The sequence below is a fragment of the Lucilia cuprina genome, chromosome 2, assembly GCF_022045245.1.
Source record: "Lucilia cuprina isolate Lc7/37 chromosome 2, ASM2204524v1, whole genome shotgun sequence".
Classification (NCBI taxonomy): domain Eukaryota; kingdom Metazoa; phylum Arthropoda; class Insecta; order Diptera; family Calliphoridae; genus Lucilia; species Lucilia cuprina.
In genome coordinates, this window is record NC_060950.1 from 3,522,932 (window position 1) to 3,545,200 (window position 22,269).

The following is a 22,269-nucleotide window of genomic DNA, read 5'->3' on the forward strand; positions in this document are numbered from 1 at the left end:
TCGGCTGTAGATTCTAAAATAAAAATCAAATTGAGAAAATCTAAAATGGTGGTGTGTCATATACATAAATGTTAATTATGCAATAGAATAGCTTAACTTTTCATACAGAATCTGATTCTTTGGAATTCATTGGATTTGTTGCAACATCAACTAATCTAAGTAATTTTGTTTTCCATTTCCTGTTGCATTTTTGTTTTTACATACAGATAAATGTTAACAATTCTTATATTAATAAATTTCTATTCATTTAAAATGCATGGTAATGATATATGTATGTATGTACATGATTCAAAAGTATATTAAAAGAGAATATATTAATAACTTACAATTTTTGAACTTCCTTAGTTTTTTAATATGTTTATGTTAAATTAATTTTTTTTTTTAATTTTCTACTTATTTTCATAAAATACAAAAATTTTGTATTTTTTAATAACAACTTTTTCACATTTTTTAATTTGCTGCTTTTTCTAAATAAAAACTTTTTTCTCTTTAACATTGCCTCTATTATTTAAATTTTTCTCTTAACACATCACTAACACTACCACACTATGTATAAACGCAACGAATAGCCCCAACAAAAAGGAAACAGCGACCAGCTTAGAAATGAAAAACAAATTTCTACAACTTTATACACTTTTTTCTTATATTAATATGAAACTTTTCCAAAAACAATTTACACAATGACATTAATTAACACTTTAATTAGAATTTTGTGCAAAAATTATGAAATTTTATCAACTATTTCTCATCAAAAATTAAATTTACTTAAGACACATCCACTGGACAACCGAACTGTATGAAATTTGCGCGTAAACTAAATGTGGGAGAACTAAATTGCAAAAACAACTACTTAAGAGTTACATAAGAGAGTATGCGTATGCAGTTTATTTGTTGTAATTTGTGAATTTTAATAACAAATTGGGATTGGATATAAAAGTGAATTAAAAAAAAATACATTATAAAATTTTATGTTTATATGAAAAATTAAAAATAGGCTAAAAATACATAAATACCGCTCCAATTGAGAAATTTGTGAAAATTTATTATATCTCATAATTTTTCACTTCAAATTAATTTTTATAAGAAAAATTTAAAATCGGCCTATTTGATTCACAATGTATTTTTTATTTAAATAACTACTTTATAGAATGAATTTTATGAAAAGTAATTTTGTTTATGTTAATTATCCATTTCCTATTCCTTTTGTTTCTACAATTTCTATTCATTAAACATACATGTTAACAATATACATGTACATAATTCAAAAGTATATTAAAAGAGTATTTATTTAAAACTTACATTTTTAGCACTTCCTTCTCTTTCCATTCAATTTTTTTTTATATTTTTATTTAATTTAAAAAAGAATAACTTTTTATTAATTTTCTTCTAATTTTCATAATAAAAACCACATTTTATTTTAATATTATTTTTCAAAAGCAATTTTTTTACATTTTACCTAATTACTTAAAGAACTTTACTCTTCTTTACTCTACATAACAACTTTCTTCTCTTTAACATTGCCTCTATTATTTACATTTTTCTCTTAACACAACACCAACACTACCGCACATTGTATAAACGCAACGAATAGCCCCAACAAAAAGGAAACAGCGACCGGCTTAGAAATGACAAAGAAATTTTTACAACTTTACACACTTTTTTCTTATATTAATATGAAACTTTTTGAAAAAACTTTTACGCAATGACATTAATTAACACTTTTATTATAATTATATGCAAAAATTATGAAATTTTATCAACTATTTCCCATAAAAAATTGAATTTTCTTAAGACACATCCACTGGACAACCGAACCGTATGAAATTTGCGCGTAAACTAAAAGTGGGAGATGTAGAAATGAATAAATAAATACTAAAGAGTTGCAAAAGAGAGTATGCGTATGCAGTTTATTTGTTGTAATTTATGTTTTTTATGACATATTTATTGAGTTAAGATAAACAAGAGAAAAAATACATTATTTTTTTATTTTTAACGAAATTTATTTATTTGTTTATTTTGTTTTTTTAGTTAAAGTTATTTTAAATAACTTTTGTATGTATTCTGTAATGATGAATAATGCCCATTAAACGTTAAACCCTTTTCTTCATTCGAATCTACGTTGAAAGCAGATGACTTTCTTAAACTCTGTAATTGTTGGTGCTATTATTGTATGGTTTAAAATTCAAGACACCTTTATAAATCTTTGTAAGTTTTTTCGTACTTTCCGTACTGTTTTTGGTGAAATCCAGATCATTTGGCTACAGCGCTTCAAGATTAGATAACTAGAGCACCATATAATCTAGTACTACCGGTAGCCAGGAATGTCGAGAATTTTAACGTGAACACCTTCCTTGACAGCCTTATCTCACGGTCTACCATCGTCCCTTTGTTCTTCAATGAAGAAAGCAGGTGACAATTTTTGTACATTGCCTCTGACCGGTCCATGCACAAGCACCTTGGTGGAGTACTCAAGCTATCTAATCTCTGGCCTCTGTTGATTCGGCAACAACAACCGGTAGACCAAAGTAGGATCTATCAATAAGCCGTGGACATTGTTCTTACTCACAGGGACACACTGTGGTAATTCTGATATGAACAGAGTAAACTTTGAACATATTTGGACAAAGAATGAAAATTCAATGGTATCTTATGTATATGATACCTTTCATCCATCATTATTCAACCCAGCACACATCTCATTCATACGACACATTCATAAGAGAAAAACATACGACACATTCATTAGGTAGATGGGTGGAGTAAGGCCCGCCGAACCTCACGTTCATCCCGTACCATATACAATTAATACCAATTCATTTCCAACGCTTAGTCCCACAATCACTCCATCTGTGGGGTATCTGTTGTTTTCGGCAACAGCACCCCGAAATATTGACTATCAGTTTTTTACCGCCACTTACTCTCCCCGCGAATTTGGGTTTAAACCACAGCCACTACGTGGATCCCGAAGGAACCTCAACCAACTGACCAGCCAGGACACAGTCCTGCGGTCAACTGGCCACCCGTAGTACCAGATAATGCGGTGCTCTGGTCTGACATTTAGTCCTATGCAAGGACTAAACCAAGCAGTAGACTGTAACCAATTTTTCAGTCTCGGCCAGACTGGAGGTATTAGCTACCTCTTTATTACTACCTCTTTATTGCAATAACGCCAAGGCAGAGGTCTCGCCAAGGTAACGGGGGAAACTACCGGTAGCCAGTTGCCCAAAGAACAATGTATTTGCTGGTCAGTTGGTTGAGGTTGCTTCGGGAACTCGTAGTGGCTGTAGTTTAAGCCCAAACTGCCGGAAAGTGGGTGCTTGGCTAAAATACTGATACACGACGAAATATAATTTTTATGAAACATTTCTCTTATCATTCCTAGATGCTAAGAGTCTTCCAAACAAAAACGAGAAGGAAACAGTGAAAATAGAAGAAACTTTTTCATTTCGTTTCAATTAGTCCTGTTTTGAATTTCGATTCTAAACGAAAATTTCTCCGTTGCCCACCATTCAATGAATGGTGGGCAAAATAGCTACGATCGTAATGCAAATTTCAAACGCATTAAAACAAAATGATTTTTTTTTTTTTTGGAATACTTTGTTTTAGATCGTTGCGTAATTTTATACGGAAACGTAATCTTAATGAATAAGGGGAGTATTAAATTTATTGAGAGCAATAATCAAAAGCTTTGAATTGTTCCTTATTTTGCCAACTAGTTTATGATTAACACATCTCCACAGTCCTTCTAAAATTTTATTAATATGGATCCATATTTATTTATTTCGAAAAAAAAAACATAATTTATTGAGTTCAAAATTTGATTTCTTTGATTTTCTTTAGTACTCTGTCCGTCTCTCTAGTTGGCTTCTACAAAACGTTTGATATAAACAATGAGATAATTTTAAAACATTATACATTGTTTTTTTTAGTGTATTTAATTATTATTTTTTGTGGCTTTTTATAAATCAAAGATTTTTTTGTTTTTATTTATTATCATCTCTATGTACGAAAGGAGCTTGTAGTTCTTCTGGCGCTTACGAAACTTGGAGTTTTGTTTTGTTTTTCTTTTTGGTTTTTTGAAAAATCATAAAAAAGTTAAGTAATAAATTTAAAATAAAAAAATTAACCTTAAACAATACATACTTTTATTTTGTTATTGGCAAGTATTGCAAAAGGATTTGTGGTAAATTGTTTGTATTTAAGTATTTATATAAAATATATATATTTTTTAAGTTTTTTTTGTATTTTTTTCCAAGATAATAATACAATATATGAAGAAAAACCCAAAAATAAATACAAAAGCGAGGAATTTTTCTTTTGGTAGAGAAATTTTAGTAATGAAAAAAAGAGAAACTTAGTTTTTTTTACGACAAAAAGTAAGGTGAGGGAGGTGTTAGGGTGTATTTATAAAAAAAATTATATTTATTAAAAAAATATATATTTTGAAAAAAGAATACTCAAAGAAATGCCATTAAAAGCACATTTTTTGTTTCTTTAATTTTTATAAACTTTCTGTGAAAACAAAACAATTTTTTTTATAATTGAAATTTTCAATTTCAATAATTTGTTTTTTCTTTATTAATAGAAAATATTAAATTGTGTTTTTGCATTTACTAAAGCTTTAATGGCACAAAATTATAATTAAATTAGATTTTTTTTGTAGAAAAATATCATTTTATGAATATAAAAAAAATTAAATTAAAAAAATTTGTAAATTTTATATTAAATATATATTTAAAAGAAAACAATACATAATACAAAGTAGTTTTGAAGAAATAAAGGTCATATTCGGTGAATTTTTAATTTATATTATTTTTTTAATATTTTTTTATTTTTTTATGTTCAAACGCTTTATTTAGCAATAAATTATTTGTTTTTATAATAAATTGTAATTGTTTTCACATGTTGTTTTATGTTTTTTTTAGCATTTTGTGATTTTTTTAATTTTAATATTTTTTGTTGTTTTTTTTTCTACTAGGACCTCTTAAAGTTTACAAATGATTATAAAGAATTGTTGATGTTTTTTTTAATAATTATTTTAATTAATAATTATCTTTTTTTATTAAATTAAATAATTTATAAAACTAAACAAATTTATAATTTAAACATCTTACAATGAAATTTTTATTTCGTATAGAATTAAGTTAGAATTTACTAGATCAAAAGCTTTAATAGGATTCTAAAAAAAAAGAAGGTTTTTATTTAATTTGTTAAACTTTTTATTAGTGTTTTATTGAAGTTTTTAGTCAAAATTAGTTTACAAACACAAAAGTGTTTAAATTTCAACTTTAAGCTTGAGAATGTTGAATGAATTTTGCTCCTTAACGAGAAATCTTAAGCCATGCAAGTGAATCTTTTAAAAAAGAGCTAAATAAACATAAACAGTAACAAATCTATATAAAATATTTATTAACAAAATCAATTATGTAAGAAAATTTATTAAATTTGTTTCTTAATATCGTTTTAAACTTCAAATTATTATACTTGAACGTGAAATATGAGATCTAGAGCGTTTTATATTAAATAAAATTAAACGACTTAATCTCACTGCTGAGTAATTCAAATGAAAATGTAATAGAATTTGAAAATATATCTCCTTTTTAAAACAGGATGAGTTGGAATATATGTATCTGCAAGCAATGTTTTAAAACTGTTAACGTTGCAAGATTTGTATTTCTTATTTTTTAAAACCCCATTAAAAACAACAGAAAACTATAAATAGTTAATTATTTACTAAATAAAAACTTTTGTAAATTTTAATTTTTAAATAAAACTATAAAAAAAAACTAAATTATTTATTTTTACAATTAATTAAAGATAAATTTGTTATGAATATATAAAAAAAATAATAATACAATAAATTTATTGATAAAACAACATCATAATCATTTGTAGACTTTTGTGGCCTAGTGTACCTTGATTATTTAAATTAATTTTCATTATCATTCTAAAATATTTTTTTTTTTGCATTTTTCCAAATTATTACATTTTATCATTTAAATTGTTTTAAGAATATATGAGTGTGTGTGTTTGTGTATGTGTTTTTTGTTGATGATTGAGTGTTTTCGTTTGCATGAGAATGTCTTGAATGAATGAAAGAAATGGTTGGTAGGAGAATTCTGTACGTGCTCTTCCTTAAATAGTTAATAGTTATTCAAGAAAAGTTTATTTTGTTTGTAAAGAGGAATTTGAAATAGTGTTTACTTATGCCTCGCTTTCGCCTTTCTTAGTTCTTTTTGTAATTAATTATAAACTATTTTTTAGCATTTTTTATTTTTTATGATTTTTTTTCAACTTTTTATTTAATATTTTCTTAATTTTAAATAATGTTTTATTTTGTATTTTTTTATATTAATTAACTGTTTTTTGTGTTGTATTGTTTTGTAATTTTTTTTTATAGTTGAGCCTTTTAATTAGAAAAAATGCTTTAGAGGCTCCTCCTTTTTCTTCTCTTACTCTCGCTCTCCATCTGACTTGTCAAATGTTTGTAGTCCTTCTTCTCCTTAACTTCTTCTTACTTTTCCTTTGCATGCCTGGGGCTTCTTATCAATTTATTTAATAAGCGGCCGCCTCTTAATCCTTTTCTTATGATCGTATTTCTGAGGGGGGTAGGAGGGGTTAGATGTGTGTATTTAAAAAAACAAACGAAATGTACGGGGCTTATTTTAAGTTTCTTTTCTTTTAAAATTATTACTTGCTTTTGTTTTTAATTTAAATTTTTCTCTATTTTTATTAGAAGTAAGGTTTTTTTCATTTTTTTTTTGTTTCTTTTTTTTCTAAATTACAGCTTTGTTGTAACTAATTGTATATAAATTATTTTGTTTTTTTTTAGTTTTAATTTTTTTTCTTAACGCTGTTTTTATTTAGTTTTTTTTTTATATTTTACTTTCATTCTCCAACTCTATCTCACCTTTCATCATCAAATACCACATCCATACATCTATCTTTCTACCATTGTTTAATTTATTGTTGTTGTTGGTGTTTACTGATGATGACGACGACGACGATGACTACGAACGACGGTGTTGATGCTGCTGCTGATGATGATGTGACGATGATGGTGTTCCTGATTGTTGGTTGTTGTTGTTTACTGGTTTTTTTTATAAATTTGGATTTTTCCCTTTATGATTTTTGTTGTTGTATTATTATCATTAGTATTTTATATAGTAATAAATGTAAATGTTCTTGTAATGTTATCTTGTCGATAATTTCTCTTAAAGGAAATAATCTGGTGTTCTTCGTGTAACATGTGGTTCTCCACGTCTGGGTGCTGGGTCGAATTGTAGGCTGAAAGAGTGAAAAATATAGACAATTAGTTAAAAATTATAAAAATTATTTAAAGATTTTGAAATTTTTATATAAAATTCATTAAATTTGTAGAATTTTTAAAAATTAGAAAATAAATTATAATTTCGAAAAATAATTGTAAAAATTTTAATAAAAAAATTTAAATTTTGCAAATTTTTGTTTTTCAAGTAATAATAAAATAAATATTCTTTTCTATAAATATTTTGGAAAATACAGATAAAATATTTTAAATTGTTCAGCCTTTAAGTGCAATTTACGTAATTTGTTATCTAGTTCATTATAAACGAAAACTTAAAAGTATTACAACTCTGCTTAATGAAATACTTTGAAAATGCACACGCTATAAACAAATTGATAAATAAATATTTGTGAGAAATAATGAAATTATAAACATAAATAAAAAAATAACAGATTAGATAAATAACTAACAATATAATAATAAAAATAACAAAAACAATCTTGACGTTATAATATTTCACAATGTAAAAACAAAATTAAAACAGAATTCAACGGAAACTTTGAACTTTGTTTTGAAATATTTTTGTAGGTGCAGGACTAAGAGTTTACAAATGTTAAGAATTTTCTAATACAAAGGACCTCTTTTTTTCAAAGAAATTGATAAATTATCTTTGAAATATATAATTAAGTTTATTTTCGATACTTACAATGAAAATTTGAGTGAATCGTCTAATTCCATAAGAGCCGCTTGATTACCACAACGATAACAATAATTTGGCGCTGAGAAAATTGTGACAACATTACGATCATGACACCAATTATAGCCCTCCATAACCAATTGATGGGCACGTGACACCAATGTTAAACCATTTGTATTGTTAAATGTTTCTGAAATATCCTAAAAAAAATAAACCAATAAAAAATTGATATGACTACTAAAGCTATAATAACTTCTAAACCATTACAACTTACTTGACCAAAGGTGTAACCAGCACCACGTGGTGAAATACCCCAGCCACCCCTATCATCGGGATCAGACCAGAGTAAATCGCACATGGGTCCCTCATGCGGCACCTCTTGTAAGCGATCCAGCGCGCGGATGTGATCCAAACTATCAATCGATGGACTTAGACCACCATGCAAACAGAAGATTTGGCCATCGACCAAAGCAGTCAACGGTAAATAGTCAAACAAGTCGGTGAAATATTTCCAAACATTTGCATTACCATATTTGCGCAGACATTCATCGTAAAAACCGTAGACCTGTGTAATCTGTCTCGATTCGTGATTGCCACGCAATATGGTAATTCTTTCGCGATAGCGTACTTTTAACGCCACCAATAGTGTAACAGTCTCCACCGAATAGTAACCACGATCAACATAATCACCCATGAACAAGTAATTTGTGTCGGGTGATTTACCACCTATCCGGAATAGTTCCATAAGATCGTGGAATTGACCATGTACATCGCCACATACTGTAACCGGACATTTAACTTCTTGAACATTTGATTCCTTGGAAAGAATTTCCTTGGCCTAAAACAAAATTAAAAGTTAATATGGTCGATTATTTAAAAATTAATTATTTTTTTAATTGTTATGAAAATTTATATTTATTTTTTAATTATATTTATTTTTTAATAATTATTTTATTTCTATAAACTATAATTTATTAGTTTATTAATTTATTAATTCAATATTACTGAATTGTTGTTGAGCAATATTATAATTATAAATAAGTATTAGTTTGAAAAAATAGTTTTTCTCTATTAAAATTCAAAATGCTTTTCAAGTTTATAATTAATAACATTTAAATCTAAAACCTTAATAAATTTTGCCACAAAGATGCTTGTAACTTTAAAACTCTACAAAATTTCGAAGATGTCAAACTTATTGTTGTACGAAATTTGAAAAAGTAAAACATTTAAAATAATAATAATTAAGATTTTTAAAATTTTGAAAAATTTTCAAAATTATAAACATTTGTTTTTTTTTATTAAATAATGAATGAAATAGAAGATTTTTTTCCAACAATTTCTCTTAAATTCATAAAATCTTTAATAAACATATTTTTTTGTTTGTCTTTTATACAAAATTGCATCTTTCTTCATTATGTGGGAAATACAAACAAAATAAAAGAAACAAAACCATTTTTTGGCAAATAGTTACGGAAGACTTTTATTGTGTCATCATTAATACAACACCATCATCATCATCATCATTGCAATTTTTCTTTTTGTTTGTTTAAATTACACCATTCACCATAACTAACGTCTCGACTGTCTGATGCTACTACATACTTCTTCTTTATGATAATTTTATTTGTGTATTTGTTATACATATATATTTTTTTAAAATTAAATTAAATTATTTATATTTATTGTTGGTTTGTTGTTTTAATGATTGTGAACAATGAACGGCCCTGATGAGTTTTTGTCGCCTCTATCATTTATCTAATTTTATTGTCTTTCATCTCATCTCTTTTGGCAGCTAAAAGCACTTTTTGTCTCAACTATTCTCTCTCTCTACCTTTTGGGTTATTTAGACTCTAAATTTTTGAGTCTGTACGATAGACATTTGCTAATTTTTTTGTTTTATTTACATTTAAATGTGTCCCTTTTCTTTTGTTTTCTTTATGGCTGTGTGTTACACTAGTGCAATAATTGTGGACCAACAAATGATTTATTTTTAATTGTGATAAATTTAAAAATAAATATAAGTCATTACACGAACATACACACAGAGACACGCCACTAATTTTCATGTCAACTTTACAGCAGTACTATGTATCACTATCAAGGCAGTGGCGTTTTATCATTTCTTATTTATTTTTTTATTATTTATCTTTTTCAACTTCTCTATTTTTTTGGAATTCATAGGGAGAAAGAGATAGAGTGGTTTTTGGGGGAACATGTTTAAGGGTTAGATTAAGTTTAATCGATTTATTTACATTTAAATGGTTTTAGGTCATTGAGTTAATTGGTTGTGAGTAGCATTGTTTAAAAATAGTTTTTTATTTAATTTTCTTCATTGATATTATTATTTAGTCGTTTCATGATAATGTGCAAATGAATTCGGCATTTTAAAGACTTTGATCAAGGAAATCGTTAAAAAAAAATGCAATTTTTTGTGATTGCACAATCTTGTGTGTGTCTCTAGTGATATTTTATTGCAAGGGAAATTTCGAAATTAAATAAATTGTTTAATGATATATAAAGAAATTGTTTGTCTTTCTTTTTTCTAGTGATATGGTGTTTTATTTATTTGTATAATATGAACATTATAGCATGCTTACTGATGGTTTTGTTCTAAACTTGCATATCGTTTTAGTTAATTGAACAAAATTATTTAAATGTTTAGTTAAAAACATCGCAATATATAATAAAATAAGAGAGAGAATCATTATTCATGGAATAATTTGTTTATATTTTGATGGGCATTAAAACATAGGGCTGAACTACAGAAGGACTATTCGTTCCCACGGCAATCGGTTCTTCGCACCGGAACGACTCGGAGTTCAATGAACAACGACCAAGGATTGTCAACCCAGCCACACCGACTTCAAATGTGTCGCTGCTACAACAACAACAGAAGGACTAGAGAATAGAATAAACCATATACAGACCCGGATCGACAGGGGGAAAGGACTATAGACTAGACTAAAGACAAGACTTTAGAATAGACTATAGACTAGATTATAGACTAGACTATAGACTAGACTATAGACTACACTATAGACTACACTATAGACTACACTATAGACTAGACTATAGACTAGACTATAGACTAGACTATAGACTAGACTATAGACTAGACTATAGACTAGACTATAGACTAGACTATAGACTAGACTATAGACTAGACAATAGATTAGACTATAGACTAAACTATAGACTAGACTATAGACTAACCTATAGACTAGACTATAGACTAGACTATAGATTATAGACTAGACTTTAGACTAGACTATAGACTAGACTTTAGACTAGACTAGACTACAGACTAGACTATAGACTAGACTATAGACTAGACTATTGAATAAACTACAGATTACACTAAAGACTAGTCTATATATACAGATTATAGACTAGATTAAAGACTAGACTGTAAACAAGACTATAGACTAGACTATAAACTAGACTATAGACTATACTATAGACTAGACTACAGCCTTTTGCAAAAAACTCTTTATACTTTCAAAAAATTTTTACTAATTTTCATTTAAGAATTCAACAGTGCATTATTTTAAAGTAAAAATTTTGCACTTTCGCCAAAAGAAACAAAATTCTGACATAAAACATACACTAACAACTTTATTATTAAAACATTTTTTTTTTTTTTGCATTGTAAACAAAACAAAAGTTTAATGTAATTATAATGATGGTTGGTTGGTGAACATGAAAATTACAACAACAGACATTTGATAATATCTTTTGGATGTTGATGTCTGTCGATAGTTGTGCTTTCTTTTTCTATAACAATTTACTAAACATGCAATCATATTAATTTACTTGAAGAAAGTTTTGTGACAGCAATAAAGCCAAAGAGAAATATTAATATAAACAATACAATATAATAAATAGTCATAATAAATAACTAATAAATAATGTTTAAATAATTTAAAATTCAAGTAAGTAAACTATTTTTCCTCCTGCCAGACATCAAGCTCTTTCAAGACAATTACAACGGAAATCAATCGATTGTGGATTTCATGTCATGTTTAAGTCATAGATTTTGGCTAAAGTTGTATAGTTGTACATACACATGGATTTTAAATGTTTGTTATATTGAGTTTACGGAAAATATATAACCATGTTGTATGTATTTTAAAGACTCCACTACAGTTTTGGTCTCAAAATTTAAACCTCAACTTACAATGCCAGTTTAACACTTCAAATGTGTGTTGAATTATTTAAGTGTTGCTATAGCTAAAGCCTTTAACTGTTTATTTGGAGACTCACGTGATCAATGTATGCAGTCAAGCAAGCACAAGACTTGTAAATGTAAATTTTTATTTTACTCTGTAACACTGTTCGAAGAAAAAAAGTTGTGTCATTTTTTTTTGGTGTGTTTATAAGACACGATTTATTTATTTATTCTCTTGGTCTATCTAGTAGTTTTTTTCCTTGTATATTATTTTTTATTATGTAGTAAGAGTGAAGGTAGACAGCGATGTCGTAGTTTTTGTTGTTAATATGTTAAGGAGAGGTTATTGAACTTCAAAATTTGGTTTTGAGAAATTTTGAAATACAAATTTATTTTTATAAAATTATAATGAGATCTTGTGATAAAAATGTTTCTTCTAAATATTTTCAATTTGTAAAAAAAAAAGAAAATTTTTAATTTATAATTTGATATTAATTGCTTACGTACAATTGCCAAATTAAAAAGTCATTATAAGAGTAAAAAAATAATAATATTATATCAAAAAAAAAGAAGAAAAAAAGTTAATTTGCACTTGAAAATTAAAAAGAAAATAAGAATACATTTCTGACGCAATTTCTGATGATGTTTGGTGATATAATAAAATACATTTATATTAATTTATTTTTATATATAAAAATTCATTCATTTAAATTTTTTTTATTATGCCACAAGAAATGGATTTTGGTAATATATATTTTTTAAATAATAATAATGTAAAATGATTTTATAAAAAAAAACTAAATTATATTCATAATAATATAAAAAACTGCATTTTTTACAAAAAACTTTTAAGCTAGTTTAAGACATATTTCAAAGGGATTTTCTTCGTCTTGAAGTTACAATATTTTTAGAAAAAAATAATATTTTTGTCTCTTTAACAGAAAAAACGTTTTAGTGAAAAAAGTTTTCATGCAATTAAAAAAAAAATCCAAAAACAGTTTCAGTTTAAGCTTTTTGAAAGCAAGATAAATTTAAGTATTTTTAGTAAAATAGAAAAAATATTAAATTATGATTAAAAAATATCAATAAAATTTTAATTTTTCACGGAATTATTACCAATTCTAGTTTAAAGCTTAAATCCCCCCATATTCATAAATGCTTAATAAAGTTGTTAATGTTTTTTGTAAGAATTTTGTATGGAAAATGTTTGTGATAAACTTAAAATAAACGATTAATATATTTATGAATACGGGGGAGGTTGTTGTTTACGAACTATTAAAATATTTAAAATCTATTAGAAAAATATGCAATCACTCATTTTCGAAATGTTTTTATTATTCTCGAAAATAAAAACCAAAATTTTTTTATAAATAAATAATAAATTGAGAATGTGATGCGATATAATCGATAAAAATATCGAAAATTATTTCCAGATATATTAAAAACAATTAATCAGTTACTATTAATGATAATCAAAATTCTTTTCAAAAACATATTTTAAAACATTTTTTTTAATTTTATTCACAAAGGAGACTTTTATCATTTTAAGATCTTTCCCAATAACTTAAAACTTTAATGCGTCATTCTTATGAAAACAGTTCAAATGTTGATTTCAATATCGCAATAAAAATAATTTCAATTTTATAAAAAATGTTATCAAACAAAAAAGAAATTTAAAAACGATTTAAAGAAATAAACAAACTTCTTTTTTAAATTGGCCAAATTAAAATTTATCAATATTAAAAAAAGCAAATGAATAAAATAATAAATAAACCTCAGCAGTATAAATACGTAATGAACATGAGTCATTTAATTAAATAAAAACAATATATTTCAAAGAGAACTAGAACTAAGTAATAGAATAAAAAATCAAAAGCTAAAATGCCCTGCAATATGTATGTGAACTAACTAATAAAGTAAATAATATAAATAAAAGAAAATTATGACGAATTAATAATGAAACCTTGAAAATTTCAAATGGCACCAAAGACCAAACCTATAAAACTAGTACAACTAAAACGACGTATGGTCTGGTCTATCCCAAAACATGTAACAACATCATCATACCAAAAAGAATAGTATAGTCTTGAATTTAAATATTGTATATAATACGTAATACTTTTTAATATAGAACTTTTTTGTATTATAATTGTTAACGTAGTTGTTTAACGTATGTAAAACATTCATTCATTTGTCCGTTTATAACTGTTATTTCAGCTTACAAGTTTCATTCATAAATTCTTTATTTACTACGCAAAAATTCAACCCACATATGAGAAAATATATAAATATAAATTCATAAGACAACAGACTCAACACACAACAAAAAGATAAACAAAAAAAATAAACTTTTATTTAGCAAATATGTATACGCAGGAAGAAAAAAAAACAACATATTTATGTTTTTAAATTGTTTCTGTTAAGAAAATAAAATGAAAAAGTTTTTATACACATTCGTGTTTACAAGGCATTAAAAATAAAAAGCAAACAGCAAAGAAATTTCTTTCCCTAAATTATATTATTTTCAATACATAGTCCCTGTTATTTGTAAACGAACACACGACTGTGACAACAACAACAATCTAAAATGAGTCATCAATTTTAAGTTTCTTTTAGATTAGTTCTTTTAATTTGAAACTACAAACTAAATAATTAAACTCATAAGGGATATTTTCTTAATGAAATAAACTTCTATAGAAGTTTTCATTAATAAGCATTTCTAGTGCCAAAATGAAAATGAAAATAAAATTGATTTCAATTCAGCGTAGGAAGTGTTTATGTTTGTTTTTCAGGTGTGTCTCTTTAAATAGAAGTGATTGCTGTAGACATAAGAAACAAAAACTTTGGGTTTTGCAAATTCTTTTAATATTTAACAACTAAAACAATCAATTTCAAGGTTAACTTCCCTAGTCCTTGTGGGCGAGTGTAAAATTTTGTATTTACTTTGAAATATGTAATTAACTAGATTTATTTAAAACTTGTTTAATATAGAAAAAAACGGTGACAAAAAATTTTATATTTTTAATAAAATACAACAATAATAATTACTTATGTACATTTATTAAAATTTCTATACAAAACAGAGTTGTCAATGTAATTAGCACTTAATAGATAAACAAATTTACAAATTTAGTTATTCAATTGAAATTTCAATATGAAATTTATGGCAACATTTCTAGAATACTCTCTTATTTCTTTTCATTTGAAACCTATTAAAAAGTAATCTAAGGAATGAAAGAAACAACGATTGCAATAAAAACCTTTATTTGTTAGGTATGTATTTGTAAAAACAAATTTAGTTTGTGTTTACTTTTTATTATTTAATCTAAAAACACTTAAATTTTTATATTTTCACTTGAAATTTGTTTTGTTTATTTTTTTATTTATTGTCTGTATCTCTTTTTTTACATAATGCAAGCAAGGTCATTTTGAATTAGTTTGTATTTTTATATATTTTACATTGCACTACGGTTTAGATTATTTTAATGCGGGTTTTATATTCAAAAAGTTTAAATTAATGAAAAATTTATTTTGTTTTCAAAAACAGAAATATTTAAACAACGAATTAGTCATTATAATTATTTTCTTTGATACAATTTTTAGTTAAAAGTTTATAGGTAGTTTAATTTTATTTGTTTGAATTTGTAATAAACACTATAGAAATGTTTTCTAAACTTTTAAGCCCTTATACATAAACATTTATCAAAGATTTATAGAACAAATTTTTGTATGAAAAATTGTTTTATAAACCTTTGATAAATGCAGTTTAAAGTTTTTAATTGACTACACTATTTTCTTTAAAATAGTATTTCAATAAAAACATAAATAAAAAATATAATTGAAACTGAAAACATATTGATACTGTTTACATTTTGTAGATATCTTCCAAAGATTGAAAGCTTAAATGCTACCTTAAAGCGTGATATCTCTCGATGACAGATCACCAGTAAGAAAATATTTATAGCTCTCAAAAAACTATCATAAGTACTGATTTTGACTAGGCAGTTCTAATGAAACGTCATAATGCTTTGTATCAGACCTTGTATGAAAGAAAACAATGGTCGCGGAAAACAAAGGCAAATCTGGAAACAATGGCAAATCAGAATGAAGCAAAGGGCCCCTTAAAGTATGTGCAGCATGTATCTCAGGTATGCATGACCACACTTGCTATTGTAACTACCATCCTACTGTATTTAATCCAACTTAACTAATCCAGTAGAAGTGACGTAATTTATGAACTTGGACAGAGTCCCCTAAATGAAACTGTTTAGCTTTTACAACAACAATCTCACAAACAAAAACGTTGATGAAATTTTTAATTTTTTGCTGAAAATTTGATTGATTCATAAAAAAACCTATTTAATAGTAAAAAATATTTATAGTAAAAATTTAAATTTTGAAATTTAGCGAAAGTTACGAGTGTGTTTATTAAATTAAAAATTATTTTGAAATATTTATCCATTTATCAATAGAAGATTTCATTAACACTTAATAAAATTTTGCTTTAAACAAATTTCAACTAATTTTTGGAAAAAATAAGATAAAAACAATTAATAATAAAACAATTTTACAAAACATAACAAAATAAGTCTACAAATAAAAATTCTATCTGATTAGCTCTCTTCTGTTTCCTCAAGCATTTTCGTAATATATTACCAATTCTCGACATCAACTTAATGGTGTCAATTGTATAAAAATAGTTACACTCTCAAGTATGACTTGAGATAAATTGAAAAAGATGAATAAAATAAAAATTAAATAAAAACAGGGCAATACAAAAGATAAAAGAATAAAATAATAGAAATAACAAAAACAATATACACAAGAATAATAATAATAATACAAAACAACAATAAAAAAACATCTTTAAATAATTTGCACAAGTCATCGCAACATTAAAATCGAAAACTAAACAAATTTAATAAAAACAAAATTGGTAAATAAATAAAAATGAAATCAATAAAAAAATAAAGTACTTTTAAAAAAAATTATTTAAAAATAGTTTAAAAACTTACAAAAATTTCTTAATTCGTAACGTTAGTTATTACATCGAAATTATTGCAAATTTGTTATACCTAATAAATAATGAAATATAACAACAAATACTCCTATATGTATTATGTTAATTTATGAATCGTTTTATTAATTAAAAACTCTTTAAATGGACTATGTTCATGTTTTGTTGTTTTATATTTAGACCGCTAGTTTCCGCTTGAGTGTAAGCAAGTTATTTTATCTCTTTAGTTAAAAATTAGTTATATGCTCTTTTTTCCAACTATTTTCTGCCAACACAGTATAATCATTATTATAAACTCTAACAACTAATATTAAACTGACAAAGTCCAGTGTATTTTACACTGATACTAATAGAATTAATAATTTTAAATTTGTTTTTAACTTAAAAAAATCTAAGAAAAATATTTAAAATTAATCAATAAATTCGACAATATTTTATATTTGTTTACAAAAACTGAAAATAAAGTGTAAACAAAAAGTAATACCTTCTGTTAAATATACTTGAGAAAGTAAGAAAAAAAAAAACAAGTAAAATATCTAAAAAAGAATATCTCCCTTTTTTTTAAGCAGACATCACAACAACAGCCTCAATATATGATGGTGCCAGATAAATATTAAATGAAAATGGATACAAAATAAAACATCTATATAAAATGACTGACTCATGCATATATAGGCTTTTTTAAATAACAAAAAAACATTATACAAGCAATTATTTATATTACATACAGATTCTTTTTCTAAAATTCTCTGTGCTCATTCCTGTTTTTCAATCAAATATTTTAACAATTAAAAAAATAATGTTTGTTCTGTTCAATCTAAATTTAGTTAAATGTTTATTTCTTCTAAAAAGTAAAACAAAATTAGGACCTCACTTTATTATCTCAACTAGTGAATATTTAGCCATTCATGTTGTCTGTTTTGATTTATAAAAATAATACCTATACAGAGCAACAGAAATATAGACAATATTTGTATATTTAGGTAAATATGTGTGTATATAAAAGAATAGGCATATCTGTATATATTTGAGTATAATTTTAAATAAATATGTACGTCAGCAAAACAACAGTGCAAAAGTTTAAAATATATTTATTTTAATACATTTTAATGTTGGTTATTATACATATTTAGAAAATTGTTTTGAATTTTTCATTGCTTACAAAAAACATTTTCAATTCTTATTTTATTTTCATTCATTTTCGATTTTCGGTATTTCTGTCTGATTGTATTGAAATACATTTCCGTTTTCCTGTTCATTATTTAAATTTGTTGTTTTGTGTTATTTTACAACATTATGTGTATGTAATTTGTTTTAAAGCATTTGTTAAATCTTTTTTTAAAAAAAACTATATTTCGCAATTGTTTTTATTAATGATTTAAATGTCAAATTACCAAAACAAAAGACCTTCAGAGCATTGTTCACAAATAAAACATAAGATATTTAAAATTTGTATTTTAAACTACATATTATGTACTTATTTAATTTAAAAGCTTATGCGTTGTTAATCTGGATGCACAATTTCCTTTTGTTGTAATAGAAATTTAATAACTCTTAATTTAATTTCCAACAAAAGAGTTACTAATTTAGCCTTAAGTTTGGATTTCTTCTAGCAATGTAATAATTAATTTTTTTACTTAAGGATTTGGTCGTTACTTTTTTAAGACATTGAAATATTATTTGAAGAGCTACGGCCTATAGAAGAGCTAAGTTTCTACAAATAAGTTTAAAATATCCGTTTATTCAATTTTAAAAACAAATTTGCACGAATTAGAGAACGAAGGAAACCTAGAGATTAATTTATCTAGAAATCTTATCAGTCAATATTAAAACTCAGTTAGTTTCTAAGTATCTTCCCATGATGAGTCAGTTGATTCTTTTTTGGCTTGCGGAAACCAATGTAAATCGTTAGTTTTAACGAGTGATTGATTGCCTTTGAGTTTTTGTATAAAAAAAACACGAATCTGCTGAAAACAAAGAAACACAGGTAGCCAATTTCGCTTTACTTGGGTCCATATTGATCCCTTTGTAAAGCCTTTATTTAGTCCCATTATTTTGAAATAAAAATCAATTCCTAGGTGAGTGAAAGATTAGATATCTCCGATATTTCAATTAACAAACTTTACTTTAATCTGTAATTGACTCACTTTAATCGACTCATAAAATATTATAATAACCTCCTCATTTTGGTAGTGGAGGGTATAAAAATGACTAATCCAAGAACTTTTTAGGACAATTAATAAACAATTTAAACTCTAACTTCAAAATGTTTCAACCTAAAGTATAAGATATTGAGTACATTCGCAAATTGATTTAAAATTTGTATATCTACCTGAAATATTGTATAAACAGGTTTTTTTTGGAAACTACTACTAAAGTTCTTATGTGTATGTATAAAATAATATAAAAAACGCTGATGGCATTTTTATCAAAAGATGCAGCAGTAACGGCCAAAAGAATGTTTAAAAAGTCTGGAGAGCACATACATACATACAAACACACATACCTATAACCGGTCTAAAGGAGATTCTTAATTATTAAAATCTACTGCAACAACCTAAACCAGTTTAATTAAAACAAAATTGAAAGACAGACAGACAGACCTGAACGACCTGAAGGTTGTTTGTAAGAAAAGGCTAACAAAAATATTAAAGAGTATAAGAGGGGGAAAAGAATAATTTCATGATATTGCAACATTTGTTGCAATTTACCACAGAAAGGGAAGTTTTTTTTACATTTGCCAACTGTTTTACATTTATAAGAACACACAATATTTGAAATGAACATATTTTCAGAAAATGGCTACTTAAAAAACATAACCTTACATTTTTTAGCAAGTTGTTAAAGAAAAAAACAGCTAAACAAATATTCTACAATGCAAGAACTCTCGAAATATCACAATATACCTTTAAAATTACTTAGCTTTTAATATTTTTAAACAAAAAAATCTAAAAACATAAATTAAACTTATTATTTATTTATATTTTGATTTTTATTCTATATTTTTAAATAAAAATGAACGCATCATATAAAAATTAACATACTTTCGTCAACTTTTCTCTTAATAAAGAGAATTTTCAAAAATAATTTCTCAATCTAGCAATTTTTGCTGAGTTCGACACACAAACACGAAAATATACAAGAGAAATAGCAAATAAACACACGCAAACACTGTATAATTTCACATTTTTCCAATTTTACACATAATGTCTTCTCTGTTATTCTTATGCGAAATTACCAAAACATTCAAGTATTTTCAAATTACAAAACAGGGAGAGTCTTAATGGAAAATGGCTGACTTGCTGCTTAAAAAAAACAACAAACAAACCAAAACAAAGATGACACTAACTTGCTCTCATCACCTTTAAACATATAAAGATAACACAACAGAAAGAGTACGATATATATCTACTCCATCACAAACACTCAATATGTGCAAAAAGTTCACGATAAAAAATTTCTTCACTTTTTTCAAACTTTTTTTTTTGCATGTGATAAAATATTTTAATAAAACTTTTTCACTGTTTTTAAGTTTGTTTTTTTGTGTTAAAACTTTTCTTTTTGTTGGGTATACATACCTTTTCGCACAAAGTTCTAACTTGTGCTTCTGTCAATTGATTGCATTCATTCAATTGTTCAATCCATTGATCCAGATCTTTTGTTGTTGCTTTATCCTCCATTGCAGTTGAAGTAGAGGAAAAAGTCTCGTCAATCTTTGTCGATTCAATTTTGACGGCTTTTTTTAACACAGAGGGGCGAAAGAAAATTTATATAATCCACAAAAAGTTGGGGCTATAAGTTCGTTTTGGGGTTTTCTATCAATTGTATTCGATTTTATTTATTTTATCCCGTTCTTTTTATCTATGGGCGTTGTAAAGAAATTTGCAAAATTTTCAATAAGAAAATAGAAAAATGCAAATTTCAGCAACAACGTCTAAAATTAGTTTAATGAATAAAAAACACGATAAATGTCTTAAAAAAAACGATACGAACGAGTGAAAAAACGACGAACGACTGACTGAGTGCTTCACTATTTTTCTTTTCACAGCAATTTAAATAGTGATGCTATATTTATGCCGTATATTTATCTCTTTTTAACTTGTGGACAAATGCTTAATACTTGTTAACTATTGAAAAAAATACTTTATATGTTGTTACTGTTTTAATTTTCGTTTTGTATTTTTTTATGGAAATTATTTCTTAATTTATTATTATTACAACTAACTTGTTTTTATTTCGTTTTATAATAGAATTTATACATATAAATAATTTATATTAGTAAATTTATATTTAAGTTTCGCAGTTTTATTTTCGAAGACTGATAAAAAGTTAAATTCTTTTATTATACGATGACAAATTAAAATGCTGTTAAAAGACCAGCGTCGACAAACATTATGGACGGCGGTGGCTGACGCTAAAAATTTCGGCAACGGCTTCATGTAGCGTGTGAACTGGAAAGGTTTTTATAATTTTCCGCGTCGACACATCCAAACCACTTTATTAATCCACTTGTTTTATGTTTTTAGGGTTGAAAAATGCAACATTGAACTATTTATAAAAATTTGATGTTTATAGAAAAATTTTGAATAAAACAATATACTAAAACATATCCTGACATTTTTAGCAAATTTAAAATAAAATCTGAAATTTTCACAGAGAAATTTTTTGTAGTGAATCATCCCAGCAAAAAATTAAAGTTCTTCAAAAATAATTATAAAAAAAGGTCCTATCGCCACTTTAAAAAAGGTCCAACGTCTTTATCGCTTTTTTGGAAGTTACTTTTTCTGGGATTAGAAAATTAAATAACACGCACTATTACTCATTCTTTCACTGTGTTTATTAGTGTTATAAAATGTTCGGTAAAAATGTGAAATGGAATAAAAGTCGATTAAGTTTTAAAACAAGTTCAAGTTTTTTGTATTTTAAAATTTGTTACTGTCAGTGATAGTACACGAACATTACCAGACTTGGCATCACCTCACAAAAAAAATCAGAAAAATCTTGAAATTATTTACAATTTCTTAAAAAAGTTTGTATATTTCTCAATTTTTTTGTAATTCTAATTATGTTTTAAAATAAATTTTCTTTATTTAACATACACACACAATCATATTTGTATT

At 25.6% G+C, this 22,269-nt stretch overlaps 1 protein-coding gene across 1 annotated transcript; it reads right to left on the reverse strand.

The window, feature by feature from the left end:
- Positions 1-6,781: 6,781 nt before the first annotated feature.
- Positions 6,782-21,379, reverse strand: LOC111680733 (serine/threonine-protein phosphatase PP2A). Its single transcript, XM_023442428.2, has 4 exons — positions 20,728-21,379; positions 8,239-8,802; positions 7,974-8,164; positions 6,782-7,287 (listed from the first exon to the last, which is right to left on the reverse strand). The coding sequence occupies exons 1-4, from the start codon at positions 20,827-20,829 to the stop codon at positions 7,215-7,217; spliced, it is 930 nt and encodes a 309-aa protein (XP_023298196.1). The 5' UTR covers positions 20,830-21,379; the 3' UTR covers positions 6,782-7,214.
- Positions 21,380-22,269: the final 890 nt, after the last annotated feature.